Source organism: Dryas octopetala, chromosome 4 (assembly GCF_963921425.1).
Source record: "Dryas octopetala chromosome 4, drDryOcto1.1, whole genome shotgun sequence".
NCBI lineage: Eukaryota > Viridiplantae > Streptophyta > Magnoliopsida > Rosales > Rosaceae > Dryas > Dryas octopetala.
Genome location: NC_141369.1, coordinates 8,056,844 through 8,076,737, shown reverse-complemented (window position 1 = coordinate 8,076,737; position 19,894 = coordinate 8,056,844). Strand labels below are relative to the sequence as shown.

At 42.3% G+C, this 19,894-nt stretch overlaps 2 protein-coding genes and 1 non-coding gene across 3 annotated transcripts; 2 read left to right on the top strand and 1 right to left on the bottom strand.

Moving 5' to 3' along the window:
- Positions 1 to 4,744: 4,744 nt before the first annotated feature.
- GSL05 (glucan synthase-like 5) lies at positions 4,745 to 12,888 on the top strand. Its single transcript, XM_086240372.1, has 2 exons — positions 4,745 to 10,253; positions 12,016 to 12,888. The coding sequence occupies exon 1, from the start codon at positions 4,905 to 4,907 to the stop codon at positions 10,245 to 10,247; it is 5,343 nt and encodes a 1,780-aa protein (XP_086096498.1). The 5' UTR covers positions 4,745 to 4,904; the 3' UTR covers positions 10,248 to 10,253; positions 12,016 to 12,888.
- LOC147286478 (small nucleolar RNA J33) lies at positions 7,888 to 7,967 on the top strand. The gene has a single exon (XR_015122178.1). It is a non-coding gene; the product is annotated as a small nucleolar RNA J33 (small nucleolar RNA).
- Positions 12,889 to 13,275: 387 nt separating the features above from the next.
- Positions 13,276 to 15,125, bottom strand: LOC147286476 (red chlorophyll catabolite reductase, chloroplastic-like). The gene is made up of 2 exons (XM_086240201.1): positions 14,762 to 15,125; positions 13,276 to 14,208 (listed from the first exon to the last, which is right to left on the bottom strand). The coding sequence occupies exons 1-2, from the start codon at positions 15,098 to 15,100 to the stop codon at positions 13,609 to 13,611; spliced, it is 939 nt and encodes a 312-aa protein (XP_086096327.1). The 5' UTR covers positions 15,101 to 15,125; the 3' UTR covers positions 13,276 to 13,608.
- Between the last annotated feature and the right edge of the window lie 4,769 nt (positions 15,126 to 19,894).

Genomic DNA, 19,894 nt, shown 5'->3' with positions numbered 1-19,894 from the left:
TTAATAAATGACACATATTTTTATTTTGTGTCAATTAAATATCTTATTTTATCTCAACTTTGGCCCGACATTAAACCCATCAAAACTCCACCAAATTTAGCAAATTTATACTTGGTTTAAAGTTATGCATCTCATCTTTACAACTATATAAAGATCACTCAAATCGGACATCTACAACTCTATGTAATTGGCCCAAAAGTAGGGTATCCAAAACTTTCTAATCGGACCTTTAGAAAAAAATTTGAAAAATCGGATAGTTTCGAGTACCCTACTTTGGGGCCAATTATCGGAGTTGTAGAGATCCGATTTAGATGATTTTTATATGCTTGTAAAGAGGAGATGCATATCTTTAAATCCAGTATAATTTTTTTGAATTTGATAAAGTTGTGATGGGTCTAATATCGGGATAAAATTGAGATAAAAACAAAAACAAAAAACAAAAAAAACATGGTCCTTAATTAATTGACAAAATATATATCATGTTTATAAATTTTTTTCAAGAATTTTTTTTTATTTTGTCCTCCTAGATAAAGAACCCTAAAAATTAATACGTAATCAAAGAAAAAGTGTAAAAAAATCATATTCACTCTAATTTTTAATTACTCAATCACACTTTGTCAAATATTTTTCTTTTGGTTTTGCCGTAAAACAAGTCATATACAGCCAAACTCCATGCATACATGGGCCTTGGTGGACACGTTGAATTAGGATTCTAGGAATGACCCGTTCAATTTGAAATTTCCATTTAGGAGAGACGCGCGTTTGACTTTATATTGGATGTAGATTTCTAGACGTTAACTTAGCATTGGCCACTTGGCAGACACACGGTATAATACAAATTATTGCGGCTTGCAAGTGGAGAATCCTCAAAAGAATGGAAATACCATTTTCTTATTTGGACACAAACAGAAGCTTCCTTCATGGCCGGCCCTTTGCTTTCTCCTTCCCTTGACAAAGACCACAATAAAATATTACAAGATTCTAATTGTCATAAGAAAGCTGAGGCTGGTAACGTGAAATATATTTTCCATTTATGCTTTTCTCTTTGGCTCTTTCCTTTTACTGCTCACCAACCCTACAACTTCCTTGAAATTTGTCATCTCACTCCCTCTTTTACATTAGTGTAAACAATTGATTATTAATTTGGAAAACCCCATTTCCTAATTGGATGTGGGAATTTGTCTTTTGAAAAATAAATATTGATTGAATTAATTGTGCATTATAAGATTTTACGATTTCTATGTCCTATAAAGAAGATAATTTTAGAAAAACGATGCAATGACCCAAATTCCTGAGATATTATTTGAGAATACAAATTTTTAATTATATAGTGTAGTTCAAGAATTCTTTTACCCTGAAAATAAATTTATGAATTATTTAATACTTGTATAATTTTACTTATGAATTTTTCAAGTAAAGCCGTAGAGGATGAATTTTAGACTCAAGAATCTACGCGTAATCAATTGGAGCCTTGGAGGACATTACCAATTCAACGTATCATTTATATGGTTTTAGTGGATCACTGGATCCCTTATTAATTTCAAGGATTCCCACTATTAATAATAATTGCTCATTAATATTTGGTCACACTTTTTCTTCTTTTACCTTTAATGAGGAATCAAATCTAAGCTATCTACATAATCACTAATCAGAAAAAGAACAAAAAAAAAAAAAAAAACCTAAGAGCTTTGGCGGATGGGTCCCTAAACCCTTTAATATCCAATGTTTCATTTTATGTCTTATTGATATAAGAATCTCTATAGCTTTTTGTTTATTTTTTCAAAAAAGAATTTTTCTAAATAATCAATTTATTATTATCTTGGATGTAAAAAAGTGTGTTAATTAGTTCCTTCTTTTTCCAATTATAAGGCTGGGTCGATGTCGATAATTGAACTGACAAACCACGACTGACCACCGAACTGCCACCAACGATATGGTCAACTTTGCAACCGTCGTCACCGCTACCGACAGCTTCAAATGCGGTAGGTGTCGGTCGGTGTGATCGGTTACCATGGCTGGGACTTCACGCACTGCCAGCAGTCATCCTACCAATGCCGATGCCGATGCGCTGCTAAGCCAAGCAGCCCAAGCTCGCCGTCGCACTAGCCTCATCAGAGCCTCTGCGCATACCCAGCCTCGTTGCAAAACCACCCGCCGCCACCTACCCAAGAAGAAGAAGATGATTTCTGCAACCAGAAATCAGAAAAAGAAGATGGGTGTCGGTCGGTATCGGTATACCAATGGTTTGAAATTTCCAAACCGTCATTGCCACCGCCTACCATCGGATCGGTAGGATTACAGCCACCGACACATCGGTCACTCTTCGAGACAATTTTGCTTGGAGCGGTTTAGTCGATCATCAATTTTTCACCATACCAACCCAACCCTAGTTAATTATACATATATGATGTAGAAATAAGACAATACTATTCAACCCAATTGTTCTTTTTTAACTCTTTTTTCCCATTCTACATGCCATTATGATTTCCACATTAAGTGTACAACATTATTATTTTTTAAAAAATAAAAAGATGTAGTGTGCATATCACGTGCCACATTGATTGGAATAAAAAGTGAGTACATGTAATATTTTTCAACATTTTTTATCACAAATAATCCCTCAACTTTTACCAAAACATCAATTTGGTCCCTAAAATGCATTTTCACTCAATGTCGTCTCTCATCTTTGCTATCGAACATCAATTTGGTCCCTAGACACACTTTGAAAATTTTTCAAATATAGCTCAGGATATGAAATTTTTTTTTGAATTCCTATGGACTCGTTTTGACTACTATTATTTTTATATAGGGTCAAATTATCAAATTGACGTTTAGTATTTTTTAGAAAATTCAGGGAATTAGTTTGGGAATCTCGAATTTTCTGGAAAATCAATTTGATAATTTGATCTCATATACGAATAGTAGTAGTCAAGACAAGTCTATAAGAATTTTTAGGGAATTTTTTCGTATCCCGATATATTTTTGGCGAATTTTCAAAGTGTGTCTAGGAACCAAATTGATGTTCGATGGCAAAGATGAATGATGAAATTGATTGAAAATACACTTTATGGACCAATTTGATGTTTGAGTGAAAGTACAAAGACTATTGGTGAAAAAAAGCCTTTTTTAAAAGTGTTATTGTTAGTATCATTTCAAATTTAAACTTACCGAATCCTTTCTTATAGATTTAAGTTTTAAACATTCTCTTCATTGTGCACTTCTAATTTGGAAAATTTAACCTAATGACCCCCTTGGCCACCCCTCTTGCATTTATAACCCACTTCTTCAAACATTATATTTATAATTATTTTTCATGTGAAAGGTCCAAAATGTCCTTTCTTTTTTCACTGTCTCCCACCCTCACTATCTCATACCCATCAGAAGATGATCAAGTTTTCAGAAAAGGTTGGAGTTGATGCGAGGGACAATCTTTATTCAATATTGTCGAGTAGCATATGATCATTGCATTGGGCTCAGCTGAAATGGGTCGAGTCATCGGCGAGTGATCCAGTGCTTACTTTAGAGTGGATGGAGGCTTTGGTCAGATCTTGAGCTTACTACTCAAGCTCATTGATGAGCTATGGGTTTGAAGATCCTCTTATTTTTATGGCTAAAATTCACTTTTAGTCCATGTAGTTTGAGCTAAGTTCAATTTTGGTCCATGTAGTTTATAAATTGTTGCAATTGAAGGACATCTTAGCATTTTGTTCATCAAATCGTCAAATTTGTTGTGCTTTTGGTCATGTACTTTATAAACCATTTCGATTTTGATCATGTATTTTACATACCGTTAGTGATTCAATGAATAATTTAACGAATTAATTGAAAGAAAATGTTAACATGTCCTTAAATTGCAATGATTTGTAAACTACAGAACTAAAATTATAACAATTAAAACTACATTGATTAAAGTGAAACCTAATGCAAATTACAGGGATCAAAAGTGAAATTAAGCCTATTTTTATTCTCTATATTCAATATTATGCCGTGAAGAGGACTCGAACATCCATGCTCTTTAGCACCAAATTTTGTGTGTCCCGCGTCTACCATTTCACCACCAAGGCAAGACGATGGTTTTTAGATTTGCAAACATGAGATGTGTTCCACAGTTGAACCACAAGTAGTACTCCTTGAAACTATATTTAAATCCATTTTTCAAATTCCTTTCATTGATGAAGGATTCCTCATAAAGTTAAGGATTAGTGATCTTTTTTTAGAAATTGAATGGATTTAGTCTGGATCATCATGACCTCTACATTTCAGCGAGAAGAAGAATTTGAAAAAGGGTTAATGCGGCAAGAAAAAACCTAGAGAGGTGCATTTTTTTTGGACCTTAAATAATTTTAGTCCATTTTATTAGAGTTTTATAAAATATAATCTTCAAGTAGTGTTGAAACCATGTTTGCTCCATTCTTATATTTTTAAAATCTTGAGAAATGGGCTAAAAGTCTTTATTTAAAAGCACAAATTTTAACTAATTTTTTGAATTTCCCAAAATTGAGGAAATAGGTAATAAGTTGAAAAAAACAAAGATCAAACATATGAGGCTAGAAAAATGCAAAAATACCGAAGTTGAGAAGTTTGGAAGTATGTCCATAAAAGAAAAAAAGAAGAAAGAAATGAAAAATTGAAACATGTAAAAGAGGCAAAATTTTGAAATAAAGGGTAACCAACCGAGTGAACAAAAAAGGACAGAGTTAACCTTCTTCCCCCTGCGGCTCTATGCCTTATTTTCTTCGCCAACTCTTTCCATTTTCCATTACGTCTTGCACGTTACACCCTCACCAGCTGTCCCTCTCTGATCTCAGCGGCAAAGCAAAACAAAACAAGGGGTCTGAAACTAAAACCACCGCCCAACAAACGCAACCTCCGTGCTGCCATACTTTCCGATCCTTGTTCATACCATGAGTATCCGCCAGGGTACTCCTCCAGCCCAGCGCCGGCCCAGGCCCACCCCAGCCCACTCCACCGACCCAGACCCCGAGTCCGAGCCCTACAACATAATCCCCGTCCACAACCTCCTCGCTGACCACCCCTCTCTCCGATTCCCGGAGGTACGCGCCGCCGCGGCCTCCCTACGCGCCGTCGGCAACCTCAGGCGACCGCCCTACGTCCAATGGCAGCCCCACATGGACCTCCTCGACTGGCTCGCCATTTTCTTCGGCTTCCAATACGACAACGTTCGGAACCAGCGCGAGCACATCGTCCTCCACCTCGCCAACGCCCAGATGCGCCTCAACCCTCCCCCCGACAACATCGACACCCTTGACGGCGCCGTTTTGCGCAAGTTCCGCCTCAAGCTCCTCAAGAACTACACCAACTGGTGCTCCTATCTGGGCAAGAAATCCAACATTTGGATCTCCGATCGCCGCGTGGCCTCCGCCGAGGACCAGCGCCGCGAGCTCCTCTACGTCAGCCTCTACTTGTTGATATGGGGCGAGGCCGCCAATTTGAGGTTTGTACCTGAGTGTATTTGCTATATATTTCATAATATGGCTATGGAATTGAACAAGATTTTGGAGGATTACATTGATGAGAGTACGGGTCAGCCTGTGATGCCCTCGATTTCGGGCGAGAATGCTTTCTTGAATTGTATTGTGAAGCCGATTTACGAGACGATTAGAGCTGAGGTTGATAGTAGCAAGAATGGGACTGCTCCTCATAGTGTGTGGAGGAACTATGATGATATCAATGAGTATTTTTGGAGTAAGAGGAGTTTTGAGAAACTCAAGTGGCCTATTGATGTTGGGAGCAACTTCTTTGTTACTTCTAGTAGGAGTAAGCATGTGGGTAAAACTGGGTTTGTGGAGCAGAGGTCGTTTTGGAACTTGTTTAGGAGCTTTGACAAGCTTTGGATCATGCTGATTTTGTTCCTTCAGGCTGCTATTATTGTTGCTTGGGAGAAGAGGGAGTTCCCATGGCAGGCGTTGGAGGAGAGGGAGGTGCAGGTCAAGGTTTTGACTGTGTTTTTCACTTGGAGTGGTTTGAGGTTCTTGCAGTCGTTGCTTGATGTGGGGATGCAGTATAGTTTGGTTTCAAGGGAGACTTTGGGGCTCGGAGTGAGGATGGTCTTGAAGAGCATAGTTGCTGCAGTATGGATTGTGTTTTTCGGGGTGTTTTATGGGAGGATTTGGTCGCAGAGAAATCAGGATAAGCGGTGGTCGCCGGAGGCAGATAGGCGGGTGGTGAATTTTCTTATAGTGGCATTGGTTTTCATCATTCCAGAGCTTTTGGCTCTAGCCCTGTTTATTCTTCCTTGGATTCGGAATTTTCTTGAGAACACAAACTGGAAGATATTTTACATGTTGTCTTGGTGGTTTCAGAGCAGAACTTTTGTTGGCCGTGGCTTGAGGGAAGGCCTTTTTGACAATATAAAGTACACTTTGTTCTGGATTTCGGTGCTTTCTACAAAGTTTTCTTTCAGTTACTTCATGCAGATTAAACCCATGATTGAGCCATCACAAGCACTCTTAAAACTTGAGGGAGTGAACTATGAATGGCATCAGTTTTTTGGTAACAGCAACAAATTGGCAGTGGGATTGCTGTGGCTTCCAGTCGTTCTCATATACCTCATGGATTTGCAGATTTGGTATTCAATTTACTCCTCTCTTGTGGGGGCATTAGTGGGGTTGTTTGCACATTTGGGTGAGATTCGGAATATCCAACAACTGAGGCTGAGATTCCAGTTCTTTGCAAGTGCAATTCAGTTTAATCTCATGCCAGAAGAGCAGCTGTTAAATGCAAGGGGGACACTGAGGAGTAAGTTTAATGATGCCATCCACCGGTTGAAGCTGAGGTATGGGCTTGGACAGCCTTATAAGAAGCTCGAATCCAACCAGGTTGAGGCAACCAAGTTTGCTTTGATATGGAATGAGATAATTTTGATCTTCAGGGAAGAAGATATAATTTCTGACTGTGAGGTTGAGTTGTTAGAGCTGCCACAGAATTCTTGGAATGTCAGGGTTATTCGCTGGCCTTGTTTTCTTCTGTGCAATGAACTGCTGCTTGCACTTAGCCAGGCTAAAGAGTTAGTAGATGCTCCTGATAGGTGGCTTTGGTATAAGATATGCAAGAATGAGTACAGGCGCTGCGCTGTTATAGAAGCTTATGATTGTATCAAGCACTTGCTACTTGAGATTATCAAAACTAATACAGAAGAGCATTCCATTGTGACAGTCTTGTTTCAGGAAATTGATCACTCTCTTCAGATCGAGAAGTTTACAAAAACATTTAAAACGACTGCACTTCCACAGCTGCATGCCAAGTTGATCAAACTTGTTGATCTTTTGAACAAAACTCAGAAAAATACTATCCAGGTGGTAAATACTCTGCAGGCCCTTTATGAGATTGCCATTCGAGATTTTTTCAAGGAGAAAAGAAGTACTGAACAGCTGATGGAGGATGGTTTGGCTCCTCGTAATCCATCTTCTGCTGCAGGGCTGCTTTTTGAAAATGTTGTTGAGTGGCCTGATCCTACTAACGTATCCTTCTACCGGCAGGTTCGACGCTTGCACACAATACTTACCTCTCGGGACTCAATGCAAAATATCCCAGTTAACCTTGAGGCAAGACGCAGAATCGCCTTCTTCAGTAACTCCCTATTTATGAACATACCACATGCCCCCCAAGTTGAGAAAATGATGGCTTTCAGTGTTCTGACCCCTTACTACAATGAAGAAGTATTGTTTAGCAGAGAACAACTACGTACTGAGAATGAAGATGGGATTTCTATCCTGTATTATTTACAGACAATATATGTCGATGAGTGGAAGAATTTTTTGGAGAGGATGCGCCAAGAAGGAATGGTGAAGGATAATGAAATATGGACAACGAAGTTGCAAGATCTTAGGCTTTGGGCATCTTACAGAGGCCAGACACTTTCTCGGACTGTAAGGGGAATGATGTATTATTATCGGGCCCTTAAGATGTTGGCTTTTCTGGATTCTGCATCAGAGATGGACATTCGGGATGGATCACAAGAACTTGGTTCCATGATGCGAGACATTGGCAGGGATGGTTTGAGCTTGGAGAGATCACCTTCTTCCAGGAGTTTAAGTAGAACAAGCAGTCATGTGAACTTGTTGTTCAAAGGTCATGAATATGGGACGGTTTTGATGAAATATACATATGTGGTTGCATGCCAGATATATGGAACACAAAAGGCGAAAAAAGATCCCCATGCTGATGAAATTTTGTATTTGATGAAAACGAATGAAGCACTGCGAGTTGCCTATGTTGACGAGGTTTCAACTGGCAGGGATGAGAAGGAGTACTATTCTGTTCTTGTGAAGTATGATCAGCAATTAAAGAAGGAAGTGGAAATCTACCGAATAAAGTTGCCTGGTCCCTTGAAGCTCGGTGAGGGAAAACCAGAGAATCAAAATCATGCCATTATCTTCACTCGTGGTGATGCAGTTCAGACTATTGATATGAACCAAGACAATTATTTTGAGGAGGCACTCAAAATGCGGAATCTATTGGAAGAATACAGGCACTATTATGGAATCCGGAAGCCTACGATCTTGGGAGTCAGGGAGCATATTTTTACTGGTTCTGTCTCATCACTTGCTTGGTTTATGTCAGCTCAAGAAACAAGTTTTGTCACCTTGGGGCAGCGGGTGTTGGCAAACCCTTTGAAAATTCGAATGCATTATGGCCATCCAGATGTGTTTGACCGGTTTTGGTTCTTGACTCGAGGTGGCATCAGTAAAGCTTCCAGGGTGATTAACATTAGTGAAGACATTTTTGCTGGCTTTAATTGCACGTTGCGTGGAGGCAACGTCACACACCATGAATACATCCAAGTTGGCAAGGGAAGGGATGTTGGGTTCAACCAAATTTCCATGTTTGAGGCCAAAGTTGCTAGTGGGAATGGGGAACAAGTTCTCAGCAGAGATGTTTATAGGTTGGGTCATAGGCTGGATTTCTTCCGGATGCTATCATTCTTTTATACTACCGTTGGTTTCTTTTTTAATACAATGATGGTTATTCTTACTGTGTATGCATTTTTATGGGGCCGACTTTATCTGGCTCTTAGTGGTCTTGAAGGTTCTATATTGGCAAATGACAGCAGTAACAGAGCACTCGGTACAATCTTGAATCAGCAGTTCATTATCCAACTGGGTCTCTTCACTGCCCTTCCAATGATAGTGGAGAATTCTCTTGAGCATGGGTTCCTTCAAGCGATCTGGGATTTCTTAACGATGCAGCTCCAGCTTTCATCAGTTTTCTACACATTCTCAATGGGAACTCGCACCCACTTTTTTGGGCGAACTATTCTTCATGGTGGTGCAAAGTATCGTGCAACTGGACGTGGTTTTGTTGTGCAGCACAAGAGTTTTGCAGAGAATTATAGACTCTATGCTCGTAGCCATTTTGTGAAAGCAATTGAACTTGGTTTGATACTTACAGTTTATGCGGCACATAGTCCCGTAGCGAAAGACACATTTATTTACATAGCCATGACCATCACTAGTTGGTTCCTGGTTTTGTCATGGTTTATGGCCCCCTTTATTTTTAATCCTTCTGGCTTTGATTGGTTGAAGGCTGTAGAAGACTTTGATGACTTCATGAACTGGATTTGGTATCGGGGCAGTGTGTTTGCAAAAGCTGAACAGAGCTGGGAAAGATGGTGGTATGAGGAGCAGGATCATCTAAAGACAACTGGCTTATGGGGAAAGTTTCTGGAGATAATTATAGACCTCCGCTTCTTCTTTTTCCAATATGGGATTGTATACCAGCTTGGTATTGCTGCTGGAAGTACCAGTATTGCTGTTTACTTGCTGTCTTGGATCTATGTGTTTGTGGCTTTTGGCATTTATATTGTAATAGCATATGCTCGGGACAGATATGCAGCAAAAGATCACATTTACTATCGAATGGTCCAATTTCTTGTCATTACACTTGCAATGCTCGTTATAATTGCCCTGTTGGAATTCACAGAGTTCAAATTCTTGGATATTTTCACTAGTCTTCTGGCATTCGTCCCCACTGGGTGGGGCTTGATATTAATAGCACAAGTATTTCGGCCCTTTCTGCAGCGCACTATACTATGGGAGGTTGTTGTTTCAGTGGCTCGACTATACGATATATTATTTGGGGTGATTGTATTGGCTCCTGTGGCAGTATTATCATGGTTTCCTGGTTTCCAGTCTATGCAGACTAGGATATTGTTTAATGAAGCATTCAGCAGGGGCCTCCATGTATTCCAGCTTATTACGGGAAAAAAATCTAAGGCTGATTTGTGAATTAAGGTAAATTCTAATCATTGATCTTTAGGGAACTTTTTTAATACTTTATCATCCCCTTTTTATTATTTATGCCAATTTCCTATTTTACTCGAAGTGACTCATCAAAACTAGGATTCCACCATGTTCAATACATTATGCAGTTAAATGATAAGTACTATTATTTTATGGTAAATAAGGCACGGGGCATAAAATATGTAATTATGTGAAAAATCTGTGTTCTTTTTATATGATTAATTTTAGAAATCCTCTCTCTCTTTTTTTTTTTTTTTTTTAATTATGTCTTTATTTCTAGGTCACATTCAACCATTGATTTTTGATTGGATGCTTTGTGTCCTAGCATGTATGGTCAAGCAGCATCCTGAAACCTTTAGAATTAATATATTTCCTCTTAGACATTGCATTTGCTATCTCATCTTTTCTATGCATTTTTTTCTTGTTTGTCATGATAAATTGGTTTACATTTTGATTCTTAGCAGAATTAATTAAATTATGATGAGCTTGCATATATGTAATGCTTTTGTACGGCGGTATTTATTGTTGAACTAATGTGGCATCAGCTTGATGTGGATAGTATACTAAACTAACTGGAACTATGAACTGCTAGACCAAGAATAACTCTGCAAGTTTTCTGGCTGCTTTGGTAGAGGAAAGAAAGCCAAAGTTCTTTGGGGCTGCTGCAGGCTGGATGTTCTTTAGGTGGTTTGGACGGAAAGGAATAAAATAATTTTTTATGATTATAAAGGGGTAGGAGGGCTGGCTCTTTGGGAAAGGGTGAGGTTTTTGTCCTCTCTTTGGGCCTCGGTCTCAACAGAGTTCAAGGACCTATCCCTTTCGACTATTTTTTGTTTAGCTCAACTATTATGTAGTTAGTGTTTTTTCCTTTCCTTTAGTGGACTTCTTGTCTACTGTTGGTGTAGCTTTCGTTAACAGGTGATCATCTTCATAATTGGCAGATAGTTTAACAAGTGATCTACCCTTAAAAAATATCTTGGATCTAGGAGTAAAATTATTAGTTTCCTGCAGGACTGCTGTTGTGTTAGAGCACTTAAGCATTTGTTCTTTTTAAGTTTATAAAATATACTGTTAAGCTGTCTTGCTTGTTTTATGAGATTTGGAGGTATTATCCCATATTTCAAAAATGGTAAGATATTTCTTTATATTTGGTGTCTTGCCTGCCTGTGTCATACTTGTTGTGGAATAGGTAATGACCCTTTAGTTTTACCATGTGGTATGGATAATGTGGGTTTGATGCCAAGAGTATTTCAGTTTTAACAAATTTCTTTTATGGCCTCCATTTTTTCTACTTTATGGAATATGTGGACTGAGGCCAAGTGTATTTGTTTTGACATTGATGTCTGCACATTGGTTGAGATAGACATGTAGTTACTTTTTAGTGTTCTTGTTTATATGCTCAAAGTTTCATGGAGCTCTGATTGCGTTATAATGTTTTAGGGCCTCTCTTTTTTCTACTTTATGGAATATGTGGACTGAGGCCAAGAGTATTTATTTTGACAGTGATGTCTGCACATTGGTTGAGGATCTTAACGTAGTTGCCTTTTAGTGTTCTTATTTGTATGCTCGAAGTTTCATGGAGCTCTGATGCCTTTATAATGTTTGATCTGCACTGTTCATTTGGGATGCCTCTATTTAAGCATTAATGGTGAAACTGTCATTTGTTTAAACATTTCATTTATCTGATCACTTTATTTGTACCTATTTATGTGAATTTTCCACGTTACTAAGAGGACTGCATATTCTTTTGCAGGTTTGATGTTGGCATGCGGTGTAGAAAGTATAGGTTGAGAGGTTAGATTTCAATTTTGATTTGTGGGGGGCTCATGTGTGTTTTTACAGGGTGGTATGATTAGTTTCACATTGACGGTGGAGAGGACAGTTGCTCATTTGTTCTTCAATGCTGGGTTCATCTTCCAAATCCATTACTTGTGTAATTAGTAAAATGTCTCATAGATGTAACTAATGTTTAATTCGGGAGCTCTTAGTGTTATGCACTTAACCTCCCAAATCTCTTGAGGGTACAACTTTTTGCATTGTGTCCATATTGAGTATAGCCTAGTGTGGTAGTTTTTTGAGATTGTTACTACATTTTTTATTCTTTTGTCAGAAATGCAACATTCATACTATTGTTTGTCTTGATCTACAACACACATCAATGTTTTGCTTTAGCATTAAGGCACATTTAAACAGACGAAAGCGTGGAAAAGGAATTGACTGGCAATTATTTGCAGTTCCATGTTAATCTTGCTTCATGGCTTTGGTCGCCTTTCTCCTTTTATATTCAAAATTTAAAGTTATGCTTGATGCGAGTTTAGAGTCTCCGACATGGGTCTTGCTCTTCCCTACAGGGTTCTAGCTTCAGCGGTCCTGCTACGACTTATTACAGTAGGAAAAAATTTCTCAGATCTTTTTTAAAGAATAGAAATGGTGTTTGGTGAAGCTGAATAAGTAAGATAGGGGGCTGAAATTGGGGTGGAACTGTACTTGAATTGATCTGTTATTTGCTGTGAGTAATGTCATGTTTTCTACAAAGGAATTGAGAATTGTGTATGGTCTTGGGTGCTTTTTCATGATATGTGACCGTTATTATTATTCACTCACATCATACTTTGACTTTTTTGTCTTTCTTTTTCCGAGTGGTTTTCAACTGAAGCAACATCATGTACAAGTGGCATTTCATTTTCATAGACTTTACAAATTTTTAAAGTAAAACATTTGTAAAGTTCAGATGCCCCATTTCATTTGTAAAGCAAAACATGTTAGTTCTTGTGTGTATCAAACATCCAACCAGCTTTCTAAAAGATAGCTTCACCTCTCTCTCCAAGAAGAGAATAAGCTACAAAGAACCAATCTGATTAACCTTCAATTTGATACCTTTCACTCCATAATGTTATGGAATTTCATTTCATTCCTCTTAACTCTTTCAAATATGACATTTAACTTTAACCAAGCATATCATTAGTACATCAAATGTAACCCCATTTGTGAACTTAAATCACATATATCACTCTTGTACAAACAATCGATATAAATTAAGCATTGATTAGAAACTTTTTCATACTCTTTCAGCTTAGCTCCCTCATAGACAGTAACTACTTTAACCTCATCTTTTTCTTCTTCTTCAGGCGGGAAAAGCTGAACAATATTCGCAAAAAGCATACCACAGTCTAAACCATAAGCTAGAGTGGTCCTTAATGTACATAAACTAGAGTGGCAATAATGATTAAAAGGATAGGATTTGGCAAGTCTAATGTGTTTATATGACATGGTTTAGACTGTGATGAGCAATATGTTTATGATATTACTCCTATATGTTATCTTATACACAGATCCAATTATCACATCATACCCCATAAGCTTCCCGAATAGCTCCCAATACTCGGGTTGCAGCATCAGGCCCAAACAGTCTCGGAAAATTGGACCCCAAATCAATCTCAATAGTCTTCCTCTTGATCAAATCATCCCTCTTCTTCAAACAAGCTCTCTCATCCTCTCCCACTTCTCTCTTTCCAAAAGCACACTGATCCAACCAAATCCCCAGCACTTCCTTCGCAACAGGACCAACATGATTCTCTATGATCTCCTCCAAGCCTGCCTCTGCTTCTACACGAACCATAATGGCGGTCGGGGACACAACACTGCGGATGTAGAGTGATGAGGAGAAGTAAGGTGTGACCCCAGCAACTTTCTCAAGCACTTGCCTTTGTGTGTCCAACTGGGTGTCTTCGTAGAAGGTCTTGAGGTAGTCGGGATGGAGGACGAGGTCTTTTCGAGGAGGCAAGTCGAGGATGAGGACTAGGGATGTTGAGGTGCTCTGGATGAGCTCAAGGAGGAAGTTTGGGGCATCTGTGGAGGGGTTTAGATAGGATGAGAGACTTGTAATGTTCAGTGCTCCACCTGTTGGTAGCTCACAGTGCAGCCAACTTCCCAATATGAAATCAATCTGAAACACACATAAATGTTCATGATTAAGTCACTTTCCTAAACCATTTATAAGACTCAAACGGCTCTTCAGAAATCTTCAAACTTCAGGAGTAAAACCAAGTATATATATGCTTGAGTTGTTTTCTGTGACATGTAGTGAAAAACCCAATTCCTAATTCAACTAGGAACTGGGTTTATCGTATAGAGGTAAGCTTAACTTAATGTGTCGTTTTGGAGTAGAAAGCAATTTGATTCAGTCATAGAAAGCATACAACAGGGTTGTGAGTTTGCATTAGTACATGGATATGATGCTGAAACCACACTTGAAAAAAAAAAAAATCATGGTAAGTCCAATTTTTCATCCCAGAAAAAATGTTCCAAGCAACCATAGAAATGGACCCAATTTAGTCCTGTAATCACACATTGTTATGTAGAACCATAAATTGAGCCAATTTGTGACCCAATCAAATGAAATGCCCAAGTAAGCACCAATAAAATCACACATTGACGTTGTTAAGTAGCAAATAACATTAACTATAGGAAACAGAGAGAGGGGGTTGAGAAATTTTTACAGGGGAGGAGTTGAGGCCGGATCTGATGTGGAGGGACGCATGGGCGGTTCCGGTGGGGTTCTGGTAGTACTGAACGTCGGGAGGGAGGGTGCAAGGGAGGAGCTGCGAGGCAAGGCGCGTCTCCACCGTCGATACAAGGTCCACCATGAGCTTCTTGTGTGGGGCCGACACGTAAGGGAAGTCCTTGAACTTTGTTTGTCCGTCGTGATTGTGCGGGTGCATGGCAGATGATGCGGATGAGAAGCAGAGGCAGGCCCTTGAGACTAGTGTTGATGAAGGCAAAGAAGAAGAGGGAGATGGTGGAGAGTAGTGTAAAATATGGCGGAACATTACAGCCATTCATTCAGCAGCGAGTGAATGATTGACTGCATTGTCTTGTCCATACTCTTATATTATGATAACCTCCACACAGTTACGTGCCCAAAACGCATCGTTTCAGACTTTCAGTGCCATTTGTTTGAATGGACCGGCCTTGGAGGCTCATAACTTGTGCATTTGTGAGTTTGAACTGCAGAAAATAGACTGACTGTTGATGCAAATTCTCGTAAGGTAGATGCAACAACTCAGAATAGCTGATCTGGCTGATCAGGTGCTTTGCTGGATGATGAAGTGGATGTTGGTTGAGATCTTCCTGCAAAAGAAACAAGATCAGAGGAGAGGGACCGGTGTGGTACCAGCCAAACACACTCCGATGATGAAATCAGTGATGGTGTTTGATGGTGGATGAGGAAGAACAGAGGATGAACTTGGGAGAATAGGAAGAACAAGGTAAATGTTCTGGGTTATTCTCAGCAAGTTGGGTAAGCTCTTTGGTGAGTGGAAATTTTGTATAAGTGTTTGTGGGTAGATGCATAGATTGCTCTATATCCATTTTGTGCATACATGATCCCTTTATATAGGCAAAGGAAGACTTAATGATTAAGTTACCTGCATGTGAATGAATGGTTGCCAGAGACCCACGCATCTGGCCAGACCTAGTTGCATGTTCAGCTGCTTGCTTCCTCAGCATTCAATGCTGCATTGAATGCCCTATTAAATGCAAGGTTGGAAGGTTCAGGCAAACTGCCCCAGTAGTCATGAATGCAGGCCTGACATTCCCTCTGTCAGAAGATTTGTGTCAGGTGCATTTAAGTGTGGCGGTTCGTCCCAACGTGATCTTCCCGGGAATGGCGGCGGAGAGCCGAGCCGAGCCGATACAAGCACATGTTCTTATGCGTTGACATGAAGTCCATGTGTGGTCGGATCGGACATGGGATTCCAGACCGAGCTGATCCAGTAAACTGGGGTCTTTCCGAGCCCTAACTGGCCGACGCCAGAACTCGACAAGAGACCATCCCCTGCGCCGAGCCGAGCCGAACCGGGATGACCGTGGAAAGATGGACACTCGATCCCTTGAAAGATCATCGGTTCGGCTCGGACCGAACATAGTGGGCCCGGCGTGGAAACTCGGTCTGAGCTGGCAGAGGAAATGCTGACCAGTGATGATGTGGAGGTCAAAGTTTGACCACTGAGAGTCAACTCCGAGATGGATGTTGACCAGCCACGTGTCGAGCCGTGATTGGCTATTCGGATCTATGTGGATTTTCCCACAAACAGGAGTCCCCCAGCTTCCGAGCCGAGCGGACAGCGGTGGATTGGAAGCTGAAGTGCGATGACCTTCCCAAAGATAATATGCTTGCTTGATCCGAGCCGAACCCGACATATCTACGTTTCCGAAGATCCGAGCAGGTGGTGACTTGTGATTGGCCAAAATATCTCAGGGACAGGTGAAGGGACGTTTGATTTCTGCATGGGGGAACGTAAGGGTCACCTCGTTATGGGTATTTTGAATGCTTGACAGGTGTCAAGATCTGGGACTTGAAGCGCCAAAAAATGAAGGGCTGAGATCGGTTTGCATAGGGGTATAAATTGGCAGTTTCTCTCTCTGCCTCTTCACTTTCATCTTCAGTTTCTTCCTCTCTCTGCGGAACCTCCCTCTCTCGCCGCGAATTTCAATCTCTCACCGCCGTCCGAGAGGTTGTCCGATCCCGACTTTGACCTGACACGGTCGTGGGCAAGGTGGTTCCTAGTGTGTTAGGGGCGGAGACTTTGGGCGGAGGAAAACCAGTAAGTGATTCTCCTCCTTTTTTGAGTTTTCTGCATTTTCGGGTTTTGGGTGTGTGTTCTTGAGAGTTCTTGAGAAAAACCACTTTTTGATTCAAAAAGCAAGAGAGAGAAAGGTGAGAAGGTGTTCGTAATGTCTGACACTGATTCGAGTGGCCGGATCGGCTCGGGAGAAGCCTTTGAAGGAGATAGTGAGGCCGAGATGAGCCGAAGCCCATCGGCGGGTGAGGCCGAGCCGAGCCGAAGCCCACCTGCGGGTGAGGCGAGTTGGGACGGTTTGTCCGAAGAATTGGACGAGGCCGGCTCGGCACTGAATCGCAATCCAGGTGGAGAGTGCCGAGCCCGAGGGGACCAAGAAAATCCCGAAGTATTGAGTTCCGACCGGGAACAAGGGGCGGCCGAAGGTGGTGACGAGGAGCCCCTTGATGTCGAGCCGATCGCGACCATCCCGAGCAGGCTAACCTCGGGATCAAGTGAAAGGGACAGGGGTCACGATGCGTCGACCTCGGCTCAGCAAGTCACGGGGAGTCCGATCGACCCGGACTTTTACGAGGAGTTGGCGTGGAGGGCCGATCAGATCCCAAATGAGATGACCGAGTTTCATCTCGAAGATCTGAGGGCTCGGTACTCTGTTCCTGAGGCCGTGCAGATGAGATTGCCGATGAAAGGGGAGAAGCCGAGCCGACCTCCCAAGGGATGGGTGACCATGTACCCAGAGATGTTCGAGAACGGGGTTCGGCTCCCCTTACACCCATTCCTTCAGGATTGGCTGGCCATGATCGGCGCGGCGCCGCACCAGCTCAACCCGAACGTGTACAGAATCATCCTGTCGTTGCACATCTTGTGGCACAAAGTGCACAAGTGTGTGCCGGACAAGGATATCCTGTTCTGCTCCTACGCGCTAAGGTCAAAACAGACCGAGCTCGGCTTCTACAATCTGCAGGCCTACTCGGGGCCGTTGTTCACAGGGAATCCCTCTTCCCAGAAGACTTGGAAGAGGAGATACTTCTTCGTCTCTGGGGATTGGGAATTTGCCGATCCGAGCGGACCCACCCCGGCTCGGGTTCCCAGAGCCTTTAGGATCCCAGGTGGGCAATGGAAGACTGGGGCCGATCCGAGGGCGATCAGTATATATTTTGTAATGACTGTATATATGTATTTTGTGGCTAACTCCTTTCTGTTTCATCCTTGCAGTCAGCTGGGGCAAATATAAGCTCCGAGGCGAGCTGAAGGATCAGATCGCCGTGATCAGAGACTCACCGGCCGAATACCTGTCCACCAAGTTCCTGCTCGGACCGACTCAGATCAGGTCGAGTGGGATCTCCTGGTTTGTACCCAGGTGGAATCCGAGAGCGGAGAGAGGTATGAGTTCGGCAGATCTGGAGGCTCGGCTCAGGAGGAAGGCGGCGAAGAGCGTCCAAAGGAGAGCTGGAGGTCGGGTGCCCGCCGAGCCAACCCCGGTACCAGCGCCTGCCGCCGCCGCAGCCCGACCTGGGCCTTCCGTGACGAGACCGGCTCGGCAGGGAGAGAAAAGGAAGGGCCCGGCGACCGATGCTCGTCCCGAGAAGAGAACTCGGGCTGAACCCGGTGGTGGGGATGCCGAAGCCTCGGGCTCGGTGCCCCTGAAGACGGTGGAGGTCGACCCCTGCATCGAGCCGTTCGTCTCGGGCCTTAAGCGCGTGATGACGGCAAGGGCGCGGGAGGGGCTCTGGGCTGGTCAGGACGAGCCGAGCTTCAGCCACCAAGCTCTGACCACATCCCGCCAGGCTATGTTGGTAAGTCTTTTTTACTTCGGATTTCGTCTATCCGCTCGGTTCGGATTGGTGATAAATGTGTTTCTTTTGCAGCTCGCCATGAGGCAGTTCGAAGCTGCCCATGCCGCCGTCGAGGCCGAGGCGACACTGGGGAGATTTCGGGAGCGGACCCAGGAGCTCAAGGAGAAGCTGGCCGAGGCCGAGCGGGTGGTGAAGGCCGAGCGCGATCGGTCGGCGGGCCTGCGGTCCAAGCTGGCCGAGAAAGAGGTGGAGGTAGCTCGGCTCGGGAAGGAGCTTGTGTCCTCAGAGCAGAAATTGACTGACCTGCGGCTGTACGTCGACGATCTCCAGCGAGACGTCGAGGCTGCCGAACGGAGGACCGCCGAGCTCCGACGTCAAGCTGGAGCGCCGAGCGCCAAGGCACTTGCTGATGCCCACTTCGACGGGTACAAGGAGTTGTTGGACGAGATCAAGTCGAAGAGGCCGGACTGGGATGTCTCGTTCCTCGGCGAGTCCGACGGTGAGGAGGATACCCAGGGAAGTCAGCAGGATGAGCTTCCACTCCCCGACCGCCAAGTCCCCGCTGAAGCCGAGCCGACTCCGGAAGATCCTCCACTGCCTGCGTACGAGCCGACCCCGATCCCACCGGCCCCCGAATCCGATCCCAACGCTGAGATGCAGATCGGCGGGGTTGAGGTGGTGCAGCTCGGCGAGGAGACGCCCGAGGAGTCAATTGAGCCGATCCAGGAGGGCCCTGCCGAGCGATCTGCATGATGGCTCATTTTGTTTAATTGTCATGTTATGTTTTTATTTTTCTCCCCGAGCCGATGTGTGGCTCGGGTTTAATTTGATTTTTGAACAATATGTTGTTTGGATTTTATGTTTGTTAATTTATCAGTAATTTCTTTTTATGATACAAGTTGCTGTCAGTTCAGCTCGGAAATTAAGCTAAAGACATAACTAACAACACATGGATAAGAAAATGATAAAAGTGAAAAACATAATAAAAACCAAGTCATTTTGAGATCGGCCCGGCATGCCGATCGCAATGAGAATGAATGGTAATGATAAATTAGAACTTGTCTTAGGATCAGCTTGATAAGCATAACCAAGATAAGTAAAAATTTAAAAACCCTAGTGATCCCAGATGGGCTCGGCATACCCATTGAGATATTTAGGAATTTTTTTTTTTTTGAGAAAAATATTCAAACCTACTTTCAGATCGGCTCGGTATGCACGATGAAAGTTTTGGTTGGAATGTATATTTTTCTTTTAG

Coding starts and splice junctions, on each gene's coding strand:
- LOC147286476 (XM_086240201.1), bottom strand. CDS start 15,100: ATGGCTGTAATGTTCCGCCATATTTTACACTACTCTCCACCATCTCCC. Junction 14,209..14,761: donor CCGGCCTCAACTCCTCCCCT/GTAAAAATTTCT, acceptor TGTGTGTTTCAG/ATTGATTTCATATTGGGAAG.
- GSL05 (XM_086240372.1), top strand. CDS start 4,905: ATGAGTATCCGCCAGGGTACTCCTCCAGCCCAGCGCCGGCCCAGGCCC.